The sequence below is a fragment of the Ambystoma mexicanum genome, chromosome 12, assembly GCF_040938575.1.
Source record: "Ambystoma mexicanum isolate Mex_15411 chromosome 12, UKY_AmexF1_1, whole genome shotgun sequence".
Classification (NCBI taxonomy): Eukaryota; Metazoa; Chordata; class Amphibia; order Caudata; family Ambystomatidae; genus Ambystoma; species Ambystoma mexicanum.
This window is the reverse complement of record NC_090936.1, coordinates 1,164,304,562-1,164,330,748: the sequence shown is the minus strand read 5'-3', so window position 1 is coordinate 1,164,330,748 and position 26,187 is coordinate 1,164,304,562. Positions and strand designations below refer to the sequence as shown.

General features: G+C 48.5%; 1 protein-coding gene across 5 annotated transcripts in view; it reads left to right on the top strand.

The window, feature by feature from the left end:
• Positions 1-26,187, top strand: part of XPOT (exportin for tRNA) — a 1,180,573-nt gene that overhangs the window by 491,836 nt on the left and 662,550 nt on the right. For all 5 annotated transcript variants that reach the window (XM_069629779.1, XM_069629778.1, XM_069629776.1 and 2 more), the window contains one exon: positions 8,781-8,819. In XM_069629779.1, the coding sequence (XP_069485880.1) occupies positions 8,781-8,819 (39 nt within the window). The remainder of the gene's footprint in view (positions 1-8,780; positions 8,820-26,187) is intronic.

Genomic DNA, 26,187 nt, shown 5'->3' with positions numbered 1-26,187 from the left:
AACTGACCTGCCTCCTTGTGCTGGTTACAACACTATCTTTGTAATTGTGGATCTATTCTCCAAAATGGCCCACTTTATCCCTTTAAAAGGCTTGCCTTCAGCTTCCACCTTGGCCAAGGAATTTCTGGAGAATATAGTTCGCATACATGGTTTCCCTTCCATATTAGTCTCGGATCGTGGAAGTCAATTTATCTCCCATTTTTGGAAGAAGTGTTGCTAACTAGCACAAATAGATGTGCGGTTGTCCACTAGTCACCACCCCCAGACCGACGGACAAACCGAGAGAACCAATCAGACTCTCGAGCAATATCTTCGGTGCATGTTACACCAATCCGAGTTAAATTGGAAAGACATCCTTTGGATCGCAGAATATGCATACAACAATTCAGTGCATTCTGGAACCGGACAAACTCCTTTTTATACTTTGTATGGTCACCATCCTCGGACCTCTGACCTAGATCCACCTCTGACCCTGGAAATGCCCGCAGTAAATCATCTGCATTCCACAATAACCCGAGCCTTTAAAGAAGCTGCAACTCATTTACAGCAAGCCAAGAAAAAGTATAAAGAAAACGCTGATTTGCACCGAAGTAAAACTCCTCCTTACCAAGTAGGAGACCAGGTATGGCTAGCAACGAAACATTTACCCCTCAAGGGCCCGCAAACCTTCAATCCCAGTTCATAGGACCTTATCCCATCAAGGCTATAATCAATCCCGTGGCCTTTAAACTGGATTTACCGTCTAACATGCGTATTCATCCAGTTTTTCATGCATCACTTTTGAAACCAGTACAACCAGGGACCCGACTGTCCAAGCCTCCAGACCCAGTTCAAATTGAAGGGGAATTAGAATTCGAAGTTAAAGACATTTTAGACTCCAAGGTGTTAAAGTCAAAACTCTTCTATCTTGTTGACTGGAAGGGATATGGACCTCAGGAGAGATCGTGGGAGCCTAGTAACTATGTTCACGCACCTCGATTAATACAAAGGTTCCACCGGAGATTTCAGAACAAGCCAAAACCCCCGGAGGGAACAACCTTGGGAGGGGCCTTGAGGGGGGTACTGTCATGATGCCCAGCTCCAAGGAGCCAGGTCCGACCCAGCAACCCCAGAGGCAGGCATCATTCCCCCCAGGGAAGTGCCAGCGGGCCCAAGCTGGGGCCCTTTGGACACAGTCCTGGCGCCTTAGGCTCATGTTAGACCCCTGTCCTGGCGCCCTAGGCGCCAGGCTCATAAAGCTAGACATGTATTCAAGTGTTTTAATGTGCACTTACCTGATGCAGACCATGCTGCTACATCCAGGCCCTCTTGAGGCCTGAATGGAACTACTTTACCTGTGGGACTACTTTCCATCTGGGTGTGGTCAGGGAAGGATACATACCTGATCGGTGGAATGATACATACCTGGAACTTCTTCCAAAGCTATTTAAACCACGCCCGATCAGCAACTCACGCTTCGCGTTGTTCTGCTCCTCGCAGCTGGACGCTCACTGTGTCAGCTCCTGCATCTGGACTTCAGCCACGCCTCTCAGCATCCTGGGTCGCCTGCAAAGGGAGATCAGAGAGAATTGGAGAGAAGGAAGACCTTACCAGCTAAAGCTGCATCACTGAGACATCACACCGACGATCCTGAAAGGGAAGACATCATTTTAAAAGCATTTCGCTTCGATCGCTGCAGCGCTGCATTTCACTCACCTTTCCTGAGCGCCTCCATCTTCAGCAGCGATCATCCGGATCCGCACCCACTTCTCTGAGCCTAGAGAGAAAAATACAAGAAGACAAGGTGAGAGAAGGAAGGGAATAGGAAAGGCTCAGTTTCCTTCTAAGACTTACCTGTTGGGTCATTCCCATTTCATTTCGGGTCCTGCCGCTTCCTGGCATTCCGGACCCCGGCCCCTATGGGGAAAAAAGACAAAGACATTGAGTGAGCGAATGCAGAGACATTACCTGAACGCTCATCCAGAACTTACCTGTCATTTACTAGAACTGCACGTTTCATTTCGGGTCGGCGCCATATCTCCGGTATTCCGAACCCCGGCCCCAAAGGGGAAAAAGACATAAGCATTAGCGCTTGCTGCAATAAGACAATGAACATTATTATTAAGCTTGAACTTTTGAACTAGCAACACAACTCTTACAGCGCCTCACCTGAATAGTCAAGCTTATTTTGAACTCCCATCAAACCTCAATCCAGTGAAGTAACCCTAAGGGGAATATTCCTGCGAGCCAGAGAAGCCAGAGTAGAGGGGCCCTTCCTGTCCATCTTCTGAGTCCTGCGCTTCACCATTGAAGAAGCATCAGCACTCGTAGCCGGACCTGCGCCTCCGTGGGAATCAGGTGAGCGTGACAGTTCTGTGCATGTGGGGGACATTGCAAACATTGGCTCTCGGGCACAAGAACATTACACCAAGCAACGCTCCTTTTGTAGCTTTGTTGTTTTTCATTGCATTCTCAATGATAGGCAACCACGTAACCTCCTGTCATTGACCCTTACTGTAATGTACTGTAACTGTGTATGCAAGACTATGCGCCCGGTTGCCCTTGGGCCTGGCTGCGCTTTATAAATAAACTAAATACAAATAATTCGCAACAGTATGTCCTCTGAACGTCTGAGTTCACTGCAGCTCCTCTACACTCTATGCAATGACTTCAGTTGCATGAGAGGTTGTAACTATATGTTAACACATTCTACTAGTATTGAGTTAATTGCAGTGATTTCCATTAAAGGGAAAGGCATCTTTTTCAGTGTTTGAGAGTCTGTGTGTAAGAGTGCCAGGTTCTCTGGATTAAGGAGGGTATTTAATGGGCTATAGGTAAAATTGGGAGTTTGTGCCAGACACCAGGTGAGGAATCTTAAGACTGTGAGGGTGCAAGATCGACAGCGTGTTTCCTCGAGTGAACGGTGAGATTATACAAGTGTCCCTTGCTGGAGAGTGTCCTTGGATAGCTAATAAAAGGGGTATTCACTTTGTTCTTAACTTATCAATAAAACATACTTTCAGCGGCTTTGCTGTGCAGGCGTACTCACTTCACAACATTGGTGGCAAGTCGACATGTAGCTCTTTGCAGAGTCTTTTTCCGTGAGCCTCCGATACTGATAGGTTAATTTGGGTCACGTCAGATGATAATACCCATGACACTCATCGCATGGGAGGGTGCTGCCTACCCATACAAAGAGAAGTCGGCTCCAGTGAAGATTTATCATCCTGGTGCGCTTGACAATGAAATAGGCCTGTGTGCGTGTTCAGCTCCACCTGACCCATCAGGCTTGTGGTGTCTGCTCCTGACTCTTGAGGAAAGGACCTGCAACATCATGCGTGCTTACTCTCACAGCCCTGAGACTGGCATCTGTTCACTGAGCAGCAGGGCTCATAAGAGCATGAGCGCAGCAACATGGTGTCCAGTAGCTGCTGGCCTCGCTCAAGTGTGGTATGAACAAAGCAAGTGTGACACCTTTCCTTGTCGCAAATTCCCAGCTCCTACAGTAGTACTCCATTTTATACAGCATGTGTGCAGGATGCTGTAAAGTGACCAAGGTGGGTGCACGAGCGTCCTATTTGTATTTTGTTTATTTAGATTGCGCGCCTGGCCCAGAGGCATCTGGGTGCATTTCTTAAGGTCACAGGTTACAGAGTAAGCAGGTCATAATAAGACATTGCATAATACAGTCTACTTAAGGCTATGTACACAGTAATTACAGGAGTGAAGTTAAAACACAATACAGTAAAAATAATTAGTGTATTTATACAATAGATTACGAAGTAAAGGACAGGTCAGCAGAGCCGAACGACCCGGCAAGTCATGCAGCCGACCAGCCGTGTTAGTTAATGTAAACCGAGGGACGGATGTGGGTTTTGCGAATCCTGCGCATAGAGCCACAATTTGGCTTTACTCTTGAATGAATGATAAGAGGGTTCAGATCTGAGTGGGTTGGGAAGTGAATTCCACAATTTAGCAGCGAGGACTGGAAAGCTAGACCCACCTGCTTTCTGCAGCTTGAATCTTGGCATAGACAGAGAGTGTGGTTGGGCTGATCCTCAGAGAGTGGATGGAGGTATGGGGTGTAAAACGGTTAGCCAGATATTCGGGGGCCTGGTTAGACTGGCATTTATGCGTGAGTGCTATTTTGAGGGAGCTTCTTTGGGCAACCGGAAAGCCAGTGTAGACTGCTTCTGGTGTTGGAGATATGTTGTTTCCTAGGAATATTTAGGGCTGCCCTGGCTGCATTGTTCTGGGTTACCTGTAGCTGGATAAGGTTCCTTTGACTAGTCCCTAAGTATAGGGCATTACAATAGTACATTTTAGACATAATGAGGGTTCTAGCTAGGATGATGCAATTAGCGGAGGTAAGGCATGGTCAACATGCTGTAATAAGTTTACATGTGTAGGCAGACGCCGAGACCACAGCATTAGTTTGTCTTGTGAGAGACAGGGTGGAATCAAGATAGATGCCTAAAGTTTTCTTGTCATTGGATACCTTGATGGTATTGCCATCAATGACACATGATTTGAAGGCTGGATCCCGTCTATTGGGTCTGTAATGGGAGCCGAGGATGAGTAGCTCTTCCCTCGCTTCCTGCCTTCTCAGACGCTCTGGAGCCTAGGCAGAGAATACAAAGGATTCCCGCCAAATACCAAATTTCCACTGAGGCATTTCCCGGCTAGAATGGCAGGGGAAGACCTCAAACAACAAAAAAAAACGAGGAATGGCGAAAAAGGAGCCCACCTTTCCAGCAGAAATAGTGGTCCTTCTAGGCATTGCCAAACCTGATTTAACATCCTGCGAGTAATAAGACTAACAAGTCACTAAGGTAAAACCACAGCCACCAGCCATTCAAGTAAACTTGCAATTGGTTACCAGGTAAGTAAGAGAGGGGATACATTGTATCCCCTGAGCACTCCACATAAGGTGGGATGTGCTGGCCCACTATATAAAATGTAAAGGGGGATGCAAATCACTCTTTACCCCTTGGGAACAGTAGTTCACCCAAGTACATTAAAGAGAAATGGGAAGCCCAAAGGGACATCCCAGCCAAAGCCCAAAAGTTATAGGAAACTAATTCCAACAATACACTATGGAGAGACATAAATAGGTCACCCATAACAAGAGTAAAAGACTAGGTGAGAGGGGAAAAAGATTCCCCTTCACCCAAGGACAAGGGAAAATGAATCACTAAGTCCAAGCAAAACTTTCTGGTGTTGACAGCGGTCAGGAAGATTTATCACAAATATGAAAATCTTACCCAACAACTATCCAACACGTTCCCCGTGTATTCTAGTACTGCAGTTTGTTTATATAATTGAACCATTCCTAAAATACGTTCTGAAAGATGTCTAGTTGGTGAAAACAAATATTGTTTACCGCACAATGTTTCTTTTCTGTGTTCTAAACACATAGACCAGAGTTATTGGGGTTGAGGAGATGAGACCAGCGATTGATTGGTACCCAAAGACCCTAGGGATGTGACCCAGGCTGGTGGAAGAGGTTGGAGATGCCCAGCAGTCACTAGTTCAGAGGTCTCTTTTGGCGCCTGGTTTTAGTTTTGGTTACAGTACTGGTTCCTTACACAGGGACCCTGGACATGGCTGAGTGAGGAAACTCACTGTATGCTTCTGTTTGGTCAGTTGGCTACAAGACCGGATGTAGGAGGATCCCAGGAAGATGAGGAGCTGCAGAGGTCTGAGCCAATTGACCTTTAGTGGAGCAGCTATGGTTGACCAGCAGAAAGAATGTTGTTCAGTTTCCCGCAGGTGCTCTTCCAGTGGATGACATTGTGCAGGAGCTTCTAAGAGAGGGACACATGGCTGCATGGCAGGGGCCCTTCCACCCTCTCTTGCTTAAGAGGGTGAGTCAACGAAGGATTCCCTTGGACAGAGAGGCATGGTTTCGCCCTCATAGGATCACAAGTCCTCAGCAAAGCCAGCAGCAAGGCTCATCAGTGACCTCACATCTTCTACAGTTACTTGCACAAAGTTTCATGTGGGTTCTGGGACATAGACCAGAGTCCCACAGATATACTCATGCACACAGAAGGCCAGGGACAACCCCAGCCCTCCAATCGCCGTGAGTGCACCGTTGAAAGATTTGTTGGCAATCCACCCATGGTCATAGGGCTAAAAAATGCATTAGTATTTATTTTGCAGCTGTTCAGGAAGCAAATGGCTACCAATGCAGCAAAAAGGGTACACTGTGGTGCATTCAAAATAAATGCACAATGGCCACTAGCCTATGATGCCACACACTTTCTTGGTGCGAATATTCACCCACGGACAAAATTGGGTACTTTGGGAGTACGTATGGGCTGCTACAGGTAGCACATCCACAATGCATTACATCTTCCAGTGAGGTTTTGGAAAAAGACCAATTCTTGATGAAATCAGGTTTGGGACACAAGCCAGCAAAAAGCATTAGGAAATTCAAGTCGGCCATGAAAACCCAAAAATTGCTAGTTTATGATCTCAGGCGTGTTTACACTGTTCAGACGGATCAGCAGAATGGTGGCTTGGCTCACTTAGTTTTAATTTCTTTTTTTTAAATTTTTTTTTATTTCATTTAGTTTATACAAACTTTTGAAAATGTAAAAAAGAAAAGACAAAGCAACTTGTCACCTTTTGCCTTGATTCTAACCTTTAAAATTACTCAATTTTTCATATAAATCCTTTTTGTTACATCACTCGTCCTGTACCAAATTATCCTACTCAATGTTAAGCTGGTCTATATCTCGTATGTCCTTCACATGGATCATCGCGGCTCCTTTCTCTCTAGCTCTCAGACATCGCTATTCAAATATATGGACTTGTCTCTAATTGGATTTGAATTTGCTCCAAAAATCGCATCATACCAATCATCAACGTTTTACTTTCCCCAATGTGAAGTTGTTTCCACCATTCTTCGGAGCTGCGCATCTGGAATGAACTCATCACCTTCCCCAAACAGTTCTCACGTTGCACCCTAAGTTCCATACAAGACAACACCAGATGTTTTACATTTTCGTCATCCTTTGTGCAAAATCTGCATTTTAGGTTACTTTCTGGAATCATCCGTCGATGTCTTAAAATTTCTTTAGTTTCGAAGATATTCAAACGGAACTTTAAGAACAACCTTCTTAAACGTTTACAGGGTGATAACATTAGGTATTTTGGGAGTGTATTGCGTTTTTTGGCTTCAGGTGGTGTATTTTGCATGGATTTATGGGCTGATCTTCTCTCTTCTATTTCGATCCAATCGAGGTCTAGCAGTTTTCTTTTCACTGAGTTTGGGTTATACCATAGGGTTTGCTCGTCTGTTCCTAGTTGGTTTAGGATCTCTTTACATTGTTGTTTCCATTCGTTTAGCGCTGATTTCTTTTGTCTTCTCTTCCGTCAAAATTTTAAGAGGTGGCAAGTTTGCCTCTTCATATGTTTTTCTGAACAATGCTAACTTATTCCATGTGGTTCTCACATTAAGAGAGGAGATCCCTACTTCATACAGGACACTGGCCGTCGGCTTACTTTGGGGAATCTGAAGAACTTTCTTCCAGAAGAAGCCTTCGCATCGCGACCATATTTTGTGGTCACACCCGAACACATTCTCTGCTCCATTGGTTAAAATTGGAGAGACTTTGCTCTGGTAAAATGTTCTTTCTGGGTCACATGAACATTTTCCATTTTTGTTTGGGATTATAATGCCTTGCAAAGTCAGTTGTTTGCAGCTGTTTAGAAGTTTTTTGGACATCGGCTCATCATTGATGCTGGAGCTGATGATTGTTCCCAGGTACCTTGTATGTGGAACTTTGTTCAGCTTTTTCTCCCCAAGCAACAACCCTTGTCTGAACTGGTTGGATTTTCCTCCTTTTATTTTCAAGTACCAGAATTTCTGATTTGGCCGCGTTGATCTCCAGTCCCAGATCTTCCAGGAAGGTTCTTAGCGCTGTCAGTTTTCGTTGGAGGCCAATTGGTGTACGATCTAAGATCACCATGTCATCTGCGTACATGATATGATTTATCTGGATTCCATTTATCCGCAGTGGAAATGACACAACACTTTCTAGAGCGGTACCAACTTCTGATATATAGAAGTTAAATAGGGTTGCCCCTAGTGGGCACCCTTGTTAAATGCCTCTCTTTGTTGATATGGGGTTCATTAGATTTCCTTCGTTGTCCAGACACACTTGTATGTAAGTATCTGAATATAGCTCTTTGATGGCTTGGATAAGGCTCTTGCTACACCCCCTCTCCATAAGGTTGTTCCAGAGTGTTTCTCTATCCACCCCATCAAACGCATTCGCCATATCAATAAATGCAAGGTATATTTTTTGGCCAGATCTAATTGCGTCAATTTTTAGCGGGTTCAAAATTAACAAATTAACGCCACACCTACACCTTTAACGAACCCAGACTGACGGTCATCGTAGATCTTCTCTTTTCGAATCCATGTGGTCAGTTGTGCAAGTAATTGCGATGCAAACACTTTTCCCTCTACATCTTAGTTTTCATTTCATAGTTGGATACCAATGAAGCCATTAAGTAATGCAGTGAGAGCTCTATAATTAAACAATGTGAGACACCTCCACTGTGTAAGTAGTCATGTATACCTTGCTAGTCTGTGGATGCCTGGCCTGTCTGTGGTGCAGCATTCGTCTATGGTGGTGAAATGGAAAAATGGAGGGGACGTAGACAGGGGTGAATAGGGAGAGCAGGTATGACGGTATGTTCTAGGTAAATCAGTAGGATTGGGTTAAAATGTGAATAAGTTACTCTGTGTTCACCAGTGAATAATTCCTAAATGTTTTACTTTCTAGCTTACTTTGCTGTCTGATGAGCAGAAAGTGAACGTGGAGGTAAGCAGATTTAGTGCAACTCTTCCAACCTACAGAACTTTACAAGAAACCTATCTGTGTTCTGAAATTTCTGATTCATTCAAGTTTCAGTAAATACCTTCAATGTATTACACACAGTTGTAGTGCATAAATGTCATGAAACACAGGGCAGAAAGAGGGAACATTTGGACTGGCTATTCTTTTCAAAGCTTACTCTACATGCATAACGTTTATGCTTAATTCATCAAATTAATGTTAATGCACTTTTTCTGTTTGGTCTCAAAATCATGTGTTTATTTTAGAAAATGTGTAGAAACTTGAATGCCCAAACCAAATGTTTGTGACTGCTTCTGCACGAAATGTGTGCAATAGCGTTGTGCGTTCTCTCGTGAAGGTATATTGAGTTTCAACAAAGCCCAAGTATTTTTCATATTTACAGCAGAATCTAGAACAGAACTTTAAGTTTTGTGCAGACTCCCCTTCCACAAACAGAACTTCATTTGTAATATTTAAAACTGCAGGAAGTGTTCTCAGACCAGAGAATTAAAAATGCATTGCAGACGTAAGGATTTGACATTGGACTGTGCTGTCCTCTTCACTGTTACTGTCTTTGCAGAAGTGTGTTTTGGTGATTGTTAGGAAGCATGTGCAATATACGAAAGACTGAACTCAGGAGGGACAGTTCACACATTTATTGTTGTATAAGTTAATGAAGTGGGGTTGAAATCAAATGGGTAGGATAGAAACCGGCAACAAAGTCTTTCACACTGGGTTTGATCATGTTTCACCTCAAACCGGCAATGCCGGTTCCCAGGGGATTCCTAAACCTTTTTTTTTTTAAGGGATTGGGTCCTCCAATGTATTCCACATCTATGACAGATAATCACCAGAGCTGTGCTGCTTCGGAAAATTTTCGGCGCCTGCGTCGATGACGTTGATACGCTGTCCTCCAGGGCCTCCGTCGAGCCAACTTCACCGGATGTTATAAGTAGGTATCAAACTGGGCTGGTGGACTCGCCACTTTATCAGGTAGATCGGTAATGTCTTCCTCATCAGTAGAACTCAACTCGTCCCCCGGTTCCCTTTCCTCCTCACCTGAACTCGAAGAGTAATTTAACTTCTTTCTTCTGACGTGCAGAGCGGGAAGTCTTTTCTTCTTTAAGAGGTAAGGTCGGCCTCGAAAGGAAGCCACTGCGGCTCCTCACAGGAGGCACGGTGACCCCCCTCCGCGACAGACTATCAACGGAGTGAGGGGAAAAGCCAAATGGCGGAAAAACCCCTCCGGAGTACTGGAGCAAGTAGCAACCGGAAACGGGACAACTCTGTGAAGCACACTCTGGGGATCCAATGCGAGGTGAGTATGTGAGAGTACAATGAGAGGCAAGCTCCGTAGGCAGAGATGAAGCAAGGCGAAAACAGCAAGGAAAAGGAAACCGTCCGGTACCCAACAAGGGAAGGAAAACTGGGAAAGAAGGAAGAGAGGCGAGCAAGGGATGAAAGAGCCAGGGCAGGGAAGAAATAGGACAGAGCGGGCGGAGCACCGCCAAGGAGAAAACGATGGAGGAGCGAGAGCAACAGAGGGAAAATCCGAAGTTGCAACGCGCCGAGCCGCCTAGCGCGTAAAAGTAAATACGCATAGGTGGCGGCCATGTTGAAAAAAACTAGAACGCTGGTGCTGTCAGGGGAAAAAACGTGACGGCACAATCCAATGGCGGCCCAGCTTCCACCTCTTCCACAGCCGCCAGTGCCCAGCGGTCGTGACAGTAGGATGCACGACGCCCGTAGCCTCAGTTCCGTTTTTTCCGCGAACGTGTTAGCTTCGGAGATCTCGGCGTGCCTCGGTTCTTCTGAGTTATTCTCTCGGTTCTTTGAACTTGTTCGTTTGTGAAGTTTCCTGAGATGTCTTTGTCTTCTTCTACCCCGCGGCCGGGTTTCAAAAAGTGTCGGGACTGCGGTTCCAAGATGATGTTGACGGACCCGCACAACGCCTGCCTCTGGTGCCTCGGTGAGTACCACGCCACGGATGATTGTGACGATTGGCAGTCGTTAACATCTAAGGCCTTGCAGGAGCGTAAGAAGAAGCTTTCTGTCAGTAGGGTGTCCAAGCCCCGAAAGTCGAAATTCACGGGGCTTTCGACTGACGATTCGAGAGGCGACTCTCCGCATCTTCTGCGTAAGTCCGGGTGGTCTCGGTCCCGGAGTGCGTCCTGCCATTCCTCTGCCTCTTCGAGGCACTCGCGGAAGCGCCGTCATCTGTCGCCTTCCTCGTCCGAGGACTCCGTCGGCGGGTTGCTTGTCGCAACAAACATTCCTCTCCTGCAGAATGGGATTAATTTCGTAAGGAGATGATGGCGATTTTTCAGTCGCAGGGCTCCGTTCCGTCCGCGCCGTCGAAGGATGCCGGCGGGGAACGTGCTTTAGCCACCGTTTGCACGCCTTCGGGCTCGAGCAGTCGCCGCGATCTCCGGGAACCTTCGAGGTCCCAGTCGGGCAAGGTGGATCGCTCTAGCCATGCCCGCTCCAGGTCCTGACGCCCTCAAGACCGTCGGAGCCTGCGAGGTCTTCGAAGAAGACATTGACGCCTTGGGCGCCGAGGCTGTCTAAGGACTCTCTCGAGGCTCCGCCTCCAAGGAAGCCATCGGCTGTCGAAGGACACGCTCGGGGCACCGCCCTCGAGGCTTGTGTCGATTCCTTCGGCGCCACGCTCGATGCAGATTCTGTCGACGCCCTCGATGCCTTTCGAGGAGGCTTTATCGGAGGTGTCCCGGAGACCGGTGGAAACCCTGAGAAAGGCTTTGGCCAAGTCGAGAAACGTGGTTGTGCCTTTTACTGTGCCCTCTTCCAGGGATTTGTTCCAGCCTCTTGAGTATATTTCTGAGGTGGATGAAGGGTCTGAGGAAGGTATGGTACCTGATGAGGTTCCTGACGACCTGTTATCTGGTCATAGCCAGTTAGAAAACCTGCGTCAGTCTTTGCACGACGCCAGTGGTCTTGATACCTCCCCGGAGGTTGAGTTTGGCTGGGCTGAGCCTGGTACGCATGCTGAATCTTCGTTCAGGCGCCTTATGTCAAGGGTGACGGAATACCTGGGGTGGTCTGCACCACCAGTGGATTTTCTGCAGGATGACCTGACAGATATCCTGGACCAAGGTCCACCAACTGACCCGGTACTTCCATTCCATATGGCCTTGCAAAGAAGGGTGGCGGCGTGTTAGACTGCTCCGGAGAGTCTCCCGGCAGTGAGCAAGTCTTTGCCGAAAAAATACCATCCAGCCAGTAGCGACCCCGGCTACTTGACTGCGCATCCCACTCCAGAGAGTTTGGAGGTGCAGGCGGCTACGGCCCCGGCAAAGCAGGCATCATACCCTACCATCCCTTCTGATAGGGACGACAAGCTTTTTGATGGCTGGACGAAGAAAGTGTTTTCTTCAGGGGGTATGGCTTTACAGGCAGCCAACTCTGTGTGTGCCTTAGCCCGTTTCACTCGCACTCTGTGGAATTGTTTAATTAGCGACTGAACATATTCCCGAAGGGGAGGAACGGGATGGTTTTCTTGCCCTCGTTCAAGATGGCAAGGATGCAATGTGTGAATCCGTTCAGTCGTGTCTGGACATGGCAGATTGTGTCAGCCGGTCCATGGCGACGAGCACCGTAAAGCGCAGATTTGCCTGGTTTCGGAAGTCTGGGTTCGTTCCCGACATACAAGCCCGGCTCCTCAACATGCCCTTTTGATGGTGTACATCTTTTTGGCAGCAAGGCTGACGAGAGCCTTGAGAGGTTGCAGACCTCCAAAGCTGCAGCTAAGCCGTTGAGCACTGCAGTTTGCCAACCTCTGCCTTTTTTCGTCCTAGGGGACAGCAATGGAGGGGAGGTTCCTTTCGATACTACTCTTCCTCAATTGGTAGATCGAGGGGAGTGTTAGGCAGAAACCTGTGCAGTTCCCTTAGGGACCACTGCAAAAGATTTAGGACTACAGGTGGTTTGCAGTAAACCTAATTGGTAGCAGTCTGTACCACCCAGATTTACCTGGTAGCTGTGGCTGAGCAGCCAGACTTCTCTCAAGATGAGTTAGGCAGTATATAGAGTATACACAATAGGTACAGAGACACAGTAGCACAAGCAAACACTGACCAGAGCTTTGGTGTAAAAGTATATAATTATTTATTTAAAGACACACTTGTAAATTACACTAGCACAAAAAGAGGTAAGTAAATTCAACACAGTCACTATTATTATATATATATATATATATATCCCTGATTACTTATTAGACAAGTCTTAGTGAGAAACACCACTTATTCTTATTTTCAGACCGAGGTGAGCGCTTAACCTAAGATGGCACTCTAATAAGTTATTTAAAAAGGGAGGGAAAAGGCAGAGTTATGAAAGCACACAATTTCAATACTTTTAAAAGAACCACAGTGAGGCAGGTTAGGCAAAGTCTACTGGAGAGCAAGGAAGTTCAAATGCCAGGCCCCATCTTAGAGAGAGCAAGCGAAAGGTGTCCAGGATCACACAGTGGGGTTATGCCCAAAGAGTCTTTGTAGAAAGTTCACAAAAGATTGAGATCAAGTCAGGAAAAGTTAGTAAACGGGCCCCAGGCTAAACCAGGGTAGAAAGTCGAGGATTTACTGTCACCCCGAACGATCTGTTGCAAGGGAAGCCAGGCGGGACACAGTACCTGAAAATGGGAAGAACGCTCCAGTTGTTCCTGGCAGCGGGTGCAAGTCGGTGTTTTGTCCAGAGGAAGAGGTGGTCTCGACGTGTAGGAAAGCTGAAGGTCGTTGCACTGCCAGGGATGAAACCAGCCGCAGAGTTTCCTGGTTACAAGGTATCACCCTTTTCTTTGCGGTAGTGGTAAATCGTGGTATTCCGGTTGCCGGGGTGCTTGGCACGGGCAAGGCGGCCACGAGATGGTCCAGGAAGGCGAAAAGACGGGCAAACTGGTTATCCCCAGCAGTCAAAGGAAGAAGACTCTCCGGGCTGGAGATCTCCTCTGTCGTTGGGAAAAGTGGTGAGACGGCTCAGCAGGGCTCCACCGGTGGTGTCGTCGTTGCAGGTCGGCTCGGCTTCTCCCTCCTCAGATTCTTTAGGTCCTGTGGCGACTTCTGAAGTTCCAGTCCCCAAAGCCCTGCTTTTATGCAGAAAACCCCCATTCATTCAGCCTAGCTGTCACTCAAACATGCTAAGTGGTGAGCCGGGCGGCTCACCATTTGGGCCAATCACACAAGAGTGCGATTTGAGTTGCCGAGGCAACTCAGTCCAGGGTGCCTAAACCCCCTCCCACACTCCCTGTGGTACCCAGACAGAGTGGCACCACTTTTGGAGGCTTCTGTGGAGAAGCCCGCCAAAAAAGTAGAACAAAGGGCTCGACTTGGGTTGGAGTCACAGAAGCGAACACAAACGCCATTTTGGAACCAAGTTTCGGCAAAAAATACCAACCGGTGAATTTATATTAATTTAATAAACCGGCGGTATGTTTGAGGCTATTTTAAAAAGTGGTAGCCTCAAACAATGGGAAAATCCCATAGGAATATATTCGCGGTTGAATATAAAAAGTAGTATCCACTGCCACCAGCCAAAACTCAGTCGGGGGAACTGGACAGTGCCCCCTCGAACAACAGACCCCGGGGCAATAGAATTGCCCCGACCAGTACGTCCACAATATGATGGTTAGTACTGGTTCTGTTAACAATTTGAGACTAGTAAAGCCAATGGTGACTTTACATGCCCTGGGAGACAGTAGTCAGTCCCAGGGTATGGAGTCTGTTTGGGGGTCGCTACGACACCCCTGGGTTACTGCACGGAGGGTGCTGTGTAACCCATATATCAAAACACATGAAGCCCTATGGGGTAAACGACCCCATAGCCCATAGAACACAAAGTCAAAGGAACACCTCAAAACATGTCTAAAAGTGGGAGAAAAAGAGTCTCACTCTTAGCAGGAGAAAAAATAATCCCCAAAAAATCTAGCAAAGCTGCTGGGGGACTCACTAGGTTTGGGAAATTAGCCTTAACAGAGAATTCTCCCTAACAGGGAGCAGCAAGTCGAAGGGGCAACCAAAGGAGTACCAGAGGTAGAAAACAAGGTACTGGAGGTGCCAAGGCTGCTTGGGCAGTTGCATCTTTGCCCTCAGGCTCTGCCGCAGCCGCTCCAGCTCAGTCATGAGGCCATGTCCCATGGTTCGCCGGTTGGGGGAAGGCTGGCGCAGCATCTTGTAGAATGGTGTGCCATTACTTCAGATGGGTGGGTTCTGGAGATCATAGCCCACGGCTACTGTCTTCCTTTCTGGCAGAGGCCTCACGACAATCCACCAGGGAATCTCTCTTTGAAGAGTCCGGATCCGCTCCTGGCGCAGGAAATCCAATCCCTGCTGGAGAAAGGCGCCATAGAACTGGTGACTAGCGGAGAAGAACAAGGGATGGTATTCCCCTTATTTTTTGATTCCGAAGAAATACGGGGGTTTGAGACCCATCATGGACTTGTGTGGTTTGAACAAGCTCCTCAGGAAGGACAAGTTCGAGATGGTTACTCTCTCTCAAGTCCTCCAGGCCTTGCAACTTCAGGACTGGTTGGTGTCTCTCGACCTCAGGGACGCTTATTTTCATGTGCCGATTCATCCCAAGCACAAGAAGTACCTGAGGTTCGTGGTTGGCGACTCGCATTTTCAGTTTCGGGTCCTGCCGTTCGGATTGACCTCCGCCCGGAGGGTTTTCACCAAGCTCATGGTGGTGGTGGCACCATATCTCAGGAAAAGGGGGATTCACGTCTACCCCTACCTGGACGATTGGTTGATCAGGGCGCGCTCTACCGAGCAAGTCCTGGATCATCTGTCAGTCACCTGCTACTCCCTTCACAGGCTGGGCTTCTCCCTCAATTTAAAGAAGTACCACTTGACGCCAACCCAGTGGCTCCAGTACATCGGAGCAGTGCTCGACACATCCCTGGGGCAGTGTTTCCCTGCCCAGCTGAGGGCTCATATTCTGCAGATGGTGCACAAGTTTCAACATGCACAGAGTCTCCCGGCGTTCGAGTTCTTGAGGTTGCTTGGCCTCATGGCATCCTACATTCTTTTGGTGCCAGAGGCCAGGCTGCGGATGAGATCTCTGCAATGGGCTCTCAAGCTCCAATGGTCGCAGTCCTCCGGCAGGATGTCGGACCCCGTTCAGGTGCCGCCCTCGGTCACCCAGGTTCTTCTGTGGTGGGCTGTCGAAGGAAATCTGATGAGGGGGGGGGCTCCATTTTGGCTACCCTGGCCAGAGGTAACTATCTTGACGGACGCGTCCCTCACGGGATGGGGAGCTCATGCCAACGAGTTGAGTCAGTGGTCGTTCGTCTCCGTCGGAGTCCAGACTCCATATCAATCTGTTAGAGCTGAGGGCCAGAATGTCCTGGTTCTGACGGACAACACAGTGGCCATGCACTACCTCAACAAAAAGGGGTGGGGCATAGTCACTTCCTCTGTGCAGAGAGGCGATGCAGCTCTGTTCTGGGCCATCCAGCAGGAAATTTCGATCTCGGCAGTTCATCTGGCCGGAGACGAAAACGAGGCGGCGGACGCTCTGAGCAGGCAGAGCACGGTCTCTCACGAGTGGGAGCTGGCTCAGGAGATTCTCCTGGAGATCTTCGCCCTTTGGGGGACCCCACAAGTGGATCTCTTCGCCACCAGTGTCAACCGGAACTGCAAAAGATTCTGCACGTGGGAATTTCCTCCAAGAGGAGCCTTCGTAGTGGAGTGGTCCTTCCCACTGCTGTACGCATTTCCTCCAGTCCCCGTCATTCCGCAAGTGCTGTGGAGGTTACGGCGGTTCGGTTCCCAAATGATCCTCATTGCTCCGGCATGGGCCAGGAGAACGTGGTACCCGGACCACCTCGACATGTCCATCTGCCCTCCACGCCGTCTTCCCTACCGAGACGATCTGCTCTCACGGGAGGGAGGTCAGGTTCTCCATCCAGAGGTGAAAGTTTGAGGTATAAGGATTGGGACCTCCCTGAAGACATGATGGAGATGTTGCTTTTGGCCAGAAGACCAGCAACAAAGTCCTTGTATCGTTGCCATTGGAGAAAGTTCTGCGACTGGTGCAGGGTCAAGAATGTGGGTCCTTTTTCATGTGCCATTCCTGTGGTTCTGTCTTTTTTGATTTCGTTAGCCCACAAGGGCCTGCAAGTGGGTACCATTAACGGTTACCTGGCGGCGCTGTCCATCTTTAAGCGCTCGTCTGAGGAGTGTTCTTATTTTAAAATGCCTTTGATTTCTCAGTTTCTCAAAGGGCTCACTAATGTGTTCCCACCGTCACCTTTCCAGGTGCCCGGTTGGGATTTGAACCTGGGAGCTCCGTTTGAGCCTTTACATTCTTGTCCTTTTGAGACAGCTAACCTTGAAAACTGTATTTTTAGTTGCGGTCACTTCTGCTCGCAGAGTGAGTGAGTTGCAGGCACTTTCCGTTAAGCCACCCTTCACTGTTTCATAAGGACAGGGTTGTCCTTGGGGTTCGTCCTTCTTTTCTTCCGAAAGTTGTGTTGGAATTTCATTTAAGCCAGAAGGTGGTTCTTCCGGCATTCTATCCTCCTCTGCATCCTGGGAAGGAAGAGGAGAGGCTCCATAGGTTGGATCCTAGGAGAGCTTTAAGTTTCTACATCTCCCGCATGTCCCGGGTCACAGTGGAAGATCAGCTCTTTTTAGGATATGCTGGAAGGCGTTTGGGACAAGCTGTTACTAAACGGACTTTGTCTAGATGGATCATCTTGACAATTTCTGAATGTTACTGCTTGCCGGGTAAGGACCCTCCGGTGGGCTTACGGGCCCATTCCACTAGAGGTGTGGCTGCCTCTACTGCTCTGCAGAGGGGTGTTCCCATTCGTAACATTTGCAAAGCAGCCACTTGGGCCTCTGTCCATACTTTTGTCAAACACTACTCCCTGGATTCTATCCATGGGCAACATTTGGCCTTTGGCAAGGTGGTCCTCTATTCTGCAATTTAATTGGGCATTCTAAAATTCTAAATTCTTTTCCTACCTCCATTCGTTGGTACTGCTTTGGGAGTCTGTCATAGATGTGGAATACGTCGGACGACCCAATCCCTTCGAAGAACAAGTTACTTTCTTACCTGCTAACGGTCTTTCGATGGGATGGTCCGACGACGTATTCCACATCGCTCCCTCCCTACCTGCCCCTCTACAGAATTTCTAATGCGATTGCAGCTTTCGTTTCCGTAAGGCTTTCTGTAGTCATTCTGGCAGAAGATTGGTGCCACACGTTCTGGGAAAAAACTACAACTGAGGCTACGGGCGTTGTGCATCCTACTTATAACATCCAGTGACGTCGGCTCAACGGAGGCTCTCGAGGACAGTGTATCGACGCAGGACGCAGACGCCAAAAATTTTCCAAAGCAGCACAGCTGTGGTGATTATCTGTCATAGATGTGGAATACGTCGTCGGACCATCCCATCGAAAGAACGTTACCAGGTAAGAAAGTAACTTGTTCTTCTGACCTCATTGCAAAGAATCAAGTCTCTGGACAGATGGGCTGTTTTTTGATGGTAAAGCAATGTCTGAGAGGTGTCAGGGGTAACCTTGTCCAATCTCTCCCACCTTGCTTGTCCCATACCGGATATGCTTCTTTCCTCAAGTCTTGAGGAGCACTACCCTTCACCATGGCTTCTGTACTTGGTTTCTGGGTTGCCGCTTCCTCCGTCGTTGCCGCTGTATCGATTTATCTTTGAATGTAGTGAGTTGATGCTATGTTCTGAGTTTTGGTGGCCTCTAGCTTTATATTTTGAAGTGTACTCCCCTTAGATGCCTCATTTACTATAAGGTGTGTGTTTGTGCAGTAATAATACTTTGTCCTAGAGGTTTAGAATTGACTGCGACTGTGTTCAGTATTAGCACATGAGTCCTGATTGTTTTATTGTTTTCCCAGCCCTTAGCCCTATATGCATGTTGTCTATCACCACATAGTGGATTTACATCTTAGCGTTGGGTGTGGGTTAGGTCTCAACTGACTATTACTGTTTTATACATGCACTATGTATTTAATGTGTGTGGTGTTCAACCTACAGTACTTATTTAACCTAATGGCTGTTCTGTGTAATTTTAGAATAAAATGTATATATTTCAGTATATCGGTGTGGGTATTTTATGATATGATGTGGCATTTATAACACAAGTGTTTCTAGGCGCGACAAGGAGGGGGAAACAAGGGATGACAAAATAACGATCTTACTAGGCCTTGTGTCATTCAGCTTCCACAAGTGCAGGGAAGAGGGAAGGGGAGAAATGCCAGGGGTGAGGGGAAGGAGGAAGTGCAGTTACCTCACGTGTAACCAGCGGGTGACTCATAAGTGCAGAGAGAAGGGACTGTAGGGTTGCAGATACAGACCCTTAAGAGCTGGGGAGCCCGGAGGCAGTGCAAGGGCAACTGGAAATGCAGGAACCTTGGCCTGAGGTCAGAGGGTGACCAGTGTGCGGAGCAGTTCGGAAGCGAAAAGGAAGCTCTTGAGTTGCTTCCGGAACCGGAGGTGGTTCTGCTCAAGTTTGAGAGGCAGGGAGGCTGTTCCAGAGGGAGGCCCCAGCCGAGGAGATAGAACTGCCCCAACTCTCTGCTTGGAGAAGCGTCTGACCCTCAGAGAGTTGGAGGTGGATAAGCGGAGAGCTCGAGAAGGAAGATGTTTTGGAAGAGAAAGTTGGAGGTAGATCGGTCCCAGGCCCCAGACACCCTTGTGTACAATGCAGATGGTCTTGAAGTTGATCCTTGCAGTCACGGGAGCAAGTGAAGAGATTTCAGAGCTAGAGAGAGATGATCCCTGGGCTTCAGTCCTGTTCTGGATAAGTTGCAACGGTCGAAGAGTAGAGGCAGGAAGATTTAGAAAGAGGCTGTTGCAATAGTTCAGCCTAGAGAGGACCAGAGCTCTGGAGACGGTGAGCTTCTGGGGGAAAGTGAGAAAAGGAAGAATACCTCGGAGGAGGTGCAGCTGATAGTTTGATTTCTTAGAAAAGTCAGAGATGTGAGGAGAGAAGGAAAGGGTAGAGTCGAAGATGACACCAAGGTTCTTCGCCTCGCAGGAAGAGGGCCCAGAGTTGAAATCCAGAGAGAGAGAAGAAAGGAGGGAGTGGGTGTCCCATTGAGAAGGATCTTAGTCTTACTGGCATTAAGGCAGAGATCATTGGCGGCACGCCATTCCTGACTTGCGGCCAGACAGCCTGGTATGAGAGAAGAAGCAGCATTGGCTGAGGGGAGCCTGAAAGAGACCTGAGTGTCATCCGCATAACATTGAAAATTGGAGCAGAAAGTAGCGATGCAGTGGGCAAGAAGTGCCAAGTAGTGGTTGAAGAGCCAGGGAGAGAGGTTAGACCCCTGGGGAACACCACAAGTAGAGAAAGATAGACGAGAGGAAAGACCCTAGTTGTGTACCTGAGAGGGTCGGTCGGTGAGAAAGGTGGTCAGCCAGTCCAGGGCCTGATCAGTAATGCCAAGTGTCAAAAGCAGAGGATAGATCAAGGAGAATGAGGAAAGAGACTAGAATCAAGATTGGAGAGGAAGTCTTCACAGGTGTTCAGGATAGCAGTTTCCGTGCTTCTGGTAGCTCTGAAGCCAGACTGGTGATCATGGAGGCAACCAACAGATTCAGTATTTAGATTAACCTGGGAGATGGCCAGCTTGTCCAAGAGTTTGCCCAGGAAAGGAGTGATGGAGATTGGGTGATAGTTGGCCGGAGAGGAAGGACAGGCTGATCGGAAAGTTCCAGTGGCAAGAGTGATGGCAGAAATCGGCCAATGTTCTATGTGGTCCTTGATTGTTATGGATGAGCAGTGGCGAACCTGCTTTAATGAGACTTTCATAGATCGGACTTGTCTAGAAACATCGTCTGGGGTGAACAGGGTAAAGGAGGAGGAGAGACAGCCTCAGACGGTGCCAGAAGTGGTAGAGGACGAGGAAGAGGTAGTGGAGGAGAGGGCGGACAGGATGTCCTGAGTTTTATTAGTGAAATGAGAAGCCAGTGCTGTGCAGGGGCCTGGGAGGGAACAGGAAAGGTAGAGGCTGCAACAGGATTGGCCAGCTCCTTGCAGAGTGTGGCCAAGTTGTTAGATGCTGCAGAGATGCGGGCTTGGATGTAAGCTCTTCTAAGAGAGGAAAGGGAGTCTGCGCTGCCCTTCACTAGTGTTTAAGGGTCGGTGAGGTTGGAATCTTAATATGAGTTGCACTTGGATTTGGGCTCAAGCGGATCCTCATGGCGGGGGCAAGGACATCCAGAGTGTTGATGAATGTTAAAGAGGACTGTGTCGGGTTGTGAGTCAGCCGAAGGTGCAGGAGGAAGATAGAAAGTAGTGCAAAGGCCTCAACTCGCACACCCTTCATGGGTCGGATGACTGAGAAGGTAGGTGGCAGTGCTGGATTCGGCTTGAGCTGACCTGCGGGGAAGAGAAAGATGTGGGAAGAAAGGAGAAAGTGATCACTCCAAGAGAGAGGAGTGGTGAGCGGGTTAGAGAAGGGGAGGTCTGGGGAGGTAAGAACATCCAGGGTGTGCCATGCAGTGTGAGTCGGGCAGAGGGAAGAATAGAGAGAGCGACTCGCAGAGGTTAGGAAAGAGTCCTGATGAAGGGCTGGTAGCATCCAGGTGGATGTTCAAGTCTCAGAGGAGGAGAAGTTGGGAGGTAGAGGCAAGGAGCGAGGAGGAGAGGCCAGCCCACTCAGAGTAAGAGGGTGACCAGTCCAGGTCGCCTGTAGATGGTGCCCACAGTGAGAGAGGCACAAGGAGAGATGGAGGGCCTGCAGACCAGACATTCAAAGGAAGAATATTGCTTCATTGGAATGATGGAAGCGCAGGGATCCGCTCAAGGAAAATCAAGGCTACACCCCCACTGGGACGGTTGGTTCTGGGTTCAGAGAGGATCTTGTAGCCATCAGGAAGGAGTGTCGAAACTCGTGACAGAGCTGGCTGTGAACCAAGTCTTGGTGAGACCAAATACATCCAAATCAAGCTCTTCCAGGAGATGGCAGAGGAGTGTTTGACAGCTGAACAAGAGTTCAGAGCAGCGATGTGGCGCAGGTTGGCACATTTGAAGGACTAGCGGGAAGGGGTACAGGCCAGAGGTACACCCTGTGGACGTGTTGGAGGTGCTCAAGGATGGGAAGAGGAGGAAGGAAGAGAAGGCAGGGTGGTCCGAGAGGGAGAAGAGAGTGCAAAGAGTGGTGGCCAGAGAAGCATCAGGAGGTGCCGAAGAGGTGGCAGAGCAAGGAGGAGAAAGCAAGTTGGTAAGGGGCGGGAAGCGTCTATCAAAGAGGAGATTGGCCTGAGGGCCCTGGACCAAGACAGTGCCATTTAAGTAGACATTAATGATGGACTTAAAGAGGCGGAAGGGGGACAGGAGGGCCTCCCACCGGGTGCCACCATTAATGGGAGAAGAGGAAAAAGGGAGAGAGAACAGACCATATGGGGGATCCATAGGCATGGAGAGGCAACGACTAAGAATATGCCTGGGTTGGAGACCAGGATGTCCCTATTGGATAGGATAGTCGATAGAAAAGCAGTTAGAAAAGATAGGTGAGACAGAGAGCACCATAGGGGATGCATGGAGGAAAGAGGGGGTAGGGAGAGGGGAGCTCGGGGAGGGTATGCAGGGGGACGGGAGGGAGGCACGGGGGGGGACACGAAAGGGTGGGGGGAGCACAACAAAGAACACAAACACACCTACAAATCAGATTTAGTACAGAACCATCGGAAAGAAAAGAGCACAGGGAACCTAGACGTGGAGAATGCAAATGTAGTACAGAACCAAGGCAAAGCACAAACAAAAATAGGGAACCTGGAAGTAAAGAAAGAAGATTCAATGCAGGACCAAAATCAAAACACAGAGGTCAGCAGGGTACCTAGAAGTGAAGAATGCAGGCAATTGTAATGTGATGCCATAAACCGTGGTTCTGATGTTTGTTAATCTGCTTATCACATGCTGTGCATAGTCTGACATCCAGTGGTAACCGCAGAGTATTGCATCTTGTCTTTCGAGAATCGAAAGAGGACGTCGACATGGGCATGCCTGTAACACTATCCCTAATGTGACGTGTAGTGTACCCAAGATCCCTCACACGTTGAGGTCCCTCAGATTGTTTTTTCCACCCAGTTTACTGGTCGCCTTCATGCAGAGTTTGTAAAGAACATTGCTATTGTCCAACCAACCTTTGGTCGAATAATTGTATAAAATAGTTAAGATCACCCTTTCTGTCCCTCATCTTGACGGCTGTTCCAATCTCCGCAGAAGACCTGCGAGAACTTCGATGGACGATGATCCTGTCGGCGTTGCCGCCCAGGTGGCCGGGCCTTCCGCCGGCCTATACAGTAGGGAGAGTGGGGTCGGGGTGGACATTTCTTTTCAAACTGAAAATGCTTTTGCCTTTCCTTCCTCTTTCCCATTTGGTCTTAGTCGCTCTGTGTATCCTCAGCTATGGAGAGGACTCCATTTAGATTTTGCCCTATTTGTAAGAGCAAATTCCCATGGAAGGATAAGCACAGACGGTGTAACCAGTGCTTGCCCCTCGATCACAAAGAGGAAGGGTGTGCGGCTTGTAAGCTCCTCCGGCCCAAAACCTTACAGGAGCGTAGGGTAAAATGGTGGGTGGCCTACGGTATGTCCAAGGCCGAAGTTTCTACCACTGCTGCAACCAACGAATGTGACGACGGCAAGAGTGACCATCAGACCTCCGGACCGGAGGTTGTTGACCTTTCGACGGAACGCTCGCGTTCTGCATAGTCTGTCCCCAGCCCCGATAAGCACAGTGTAAGCTCTGCTATGGGGAAGTCACACCCCGGCGACAAAGACGTGCTCAGCACTAAGCACACAATCCCAAGCCTTACTTCGACTATGTTAAAGAAAACTTCGGCGCTAACGGGTACACCGGTAACTCCGGCGATGCCTGCCGACCGTCTGGATCGGCAGCCCTCCTCCCCCCCAGCCGCATATGCGCCTAGCGACTGGGCAAATCAAGACAAAGGTCTCTACCTCAAAAATACATAGTTCCGTGGACACGCATCAAAAGAAAGCATACAACGATGATAAGGTTCCGAGGGCCACGATAACTCAAGACAAGGCCTTAGCACCGCCAAAAATTACGGCGCCACCGAAAAAGGTGGCCGATGAAAGCAAGGCCCCGGCTCTGCCGAAAAAGACTCCCTTACAATTGTCGGCTGTAACTACGCAGCTCCCTCCTGAGGAGGAGATCGAAGACAGCCTGGCAAGAATTGTGTCCGCTGATTCTCAAAAACGGCAGTCGAGGGACTCTTTGAAAATTTCCAAAAGGCCTGAGGATCCGCCGAGATCTAAGGAGAGCGTTCATAGGTTGAAAGAGACACAGGGATGCCCCACCTTCATCGGTCCTGCCAGAGGAATTCTCTGAAGGCGAAGGACTTTCTTCGACGGTAAGGCAAAAATCTCTACAGTTTTCGACGGAAGAGAGTGCTAGAGACCGTTTCCACCTCTAGGCCATTCTAGGTAATCAGTCTGGACTAGAGAAAATGAAGACTGCATGGAAAGGCTGCACAGGTTTGTTTCACGTTCAGAACAACCTACACCAAGAAGGCCACGTGATGAGAGCCCTTTTAACCTTAACCCTAGAGCTAAATTCCTAGGGCTTTTTGACCCCTCTTTAGTAGAGGATATATATAATGATGACCTTACTGAAGAAGGCATTCCACCAGTTACTGTAGATGAGGATCATTTCTCTTACGAAGAGGAACATGAGCCCATTGAGGGCTGGGGGGAGGACCCAGATATGGGTGACCCTCAACCATAGCAGTCCCCAGATCCACAAGATCCAGCTCCAGATATTCTGGCTTTGGACTCCCCTCAAACCACCCCTACAAGAAACCCCTCTCCAATTGATGATCAGTTGACGTTTAATGTAATGTTATGTAAGGCAGCTGAACACTTGAAGATTGCCATTGAAGAGGCAGCCCCTGAAGCCGACTTCGTTGAAGATCTACTCAAAGAGAAGCTGCCAGCCAGGATATCCCTCTCCAAAAAAACACCCGGCTCCCTCTTTATTAACACCTGCTCTCATAAGAGGTGTAAACCCAAGAATTGAAAAACTTTCGCTCTTCTCCCTCGGTTCCTCTATATATTAGGTCATTCCACCCCAGATTCTTTGTTAGTAACTACCACAAGAAAAAGAGCAGGGGTCCCTTTCTCAACCAGTGAGGCACCCCCTGACAAAGAAGGGAAAAAACTTTACGCCCTTTGGAAGAGGGTTACAATAGCAGCAGCGTACTCTACGCGTATTGTTAAAAATACCACTTTATTTGCCAGTTACGCCGATGCGCAATGGGCTTTATTACAAGGCGGCCTAGAAGAGGCTCCAGAACCTCTACGAACCTGTCTCCTCACCACAGTCTCTGAGGGTCGGCAAGTTAACCAGAGCATTTTAAAGAGCACTTTAGATTCTGCCGAGACGGCCAGTTGAGCCCTGGCTCAGGGCATACTCCTGAAAAGACATGCATGGCTGCAGAACTAGGGATTTAAACCTGAGACGCAAGCGTCACTTATAAACAAACCTGTTGAGGAATCCAACTTGTTTGGGAAAGCGGTCGACGAGGCCCTAGAGGCTGGACTGCAAAAAAGGAACATGACACCCTAAAGAGTCTAGACCAAATTACTCAGAGACCCTCCATAAAACGAGGATTCGGAAAAAGGTTTTTTCCTGGCCAACGCTTCACTCATCAACGATACTCTTCAGGAACCAACTGGAACTCTCCACAGGGAACCAACACTTACACCACCCCGTGCCCCCAAGGGGGACAGCGATGTGGTAAAGGAAGGGGCAGGAACCCTACCCCCAGAGGTTCTCCAGCCTCAGGTTCCAAATGACCCGAGGATTCGGGTCCTCTCCCATGCCTCACAAGTCAGGGGCCGGCTTACATCGTTCCTTCAGGCATGGGAGGGAATAACTACGGACCAGTGGGTGCTAAAAACCATAGCCCATGGCTACTATGTAGAGTTCAACCGGTCCCCAAAATTCAGACCTCCACGACAACAAAGACTGAACACCAGAAAATCTTCGCATACTTCAAGAAGTCGAGATACTGGAACAAAAAGGAGCCATAGAAATCGTACCTCTATCACAGGTAAAAGAAGGTATTTATTCAGTGTACTTCTGGTACCCAAAAAGGATCTAACCATGCGCCCTGTTCTAGATCTGCGCCCTGTTCTAGATCTGCGCCCACCCTGCAGGACGTAATTCACACAGGGGGATTACATGGAATCTCTGGACATGAAAGATGCATACTTTCATTTCTGATGTTTGTTAATCTGCTTAGAATCACATGCTGTGACAAACACTATCAGTTCAAGGTACTATCCTTCGGCACCAATGGTATTTACAAAGGTACTAGCAGTAGCGG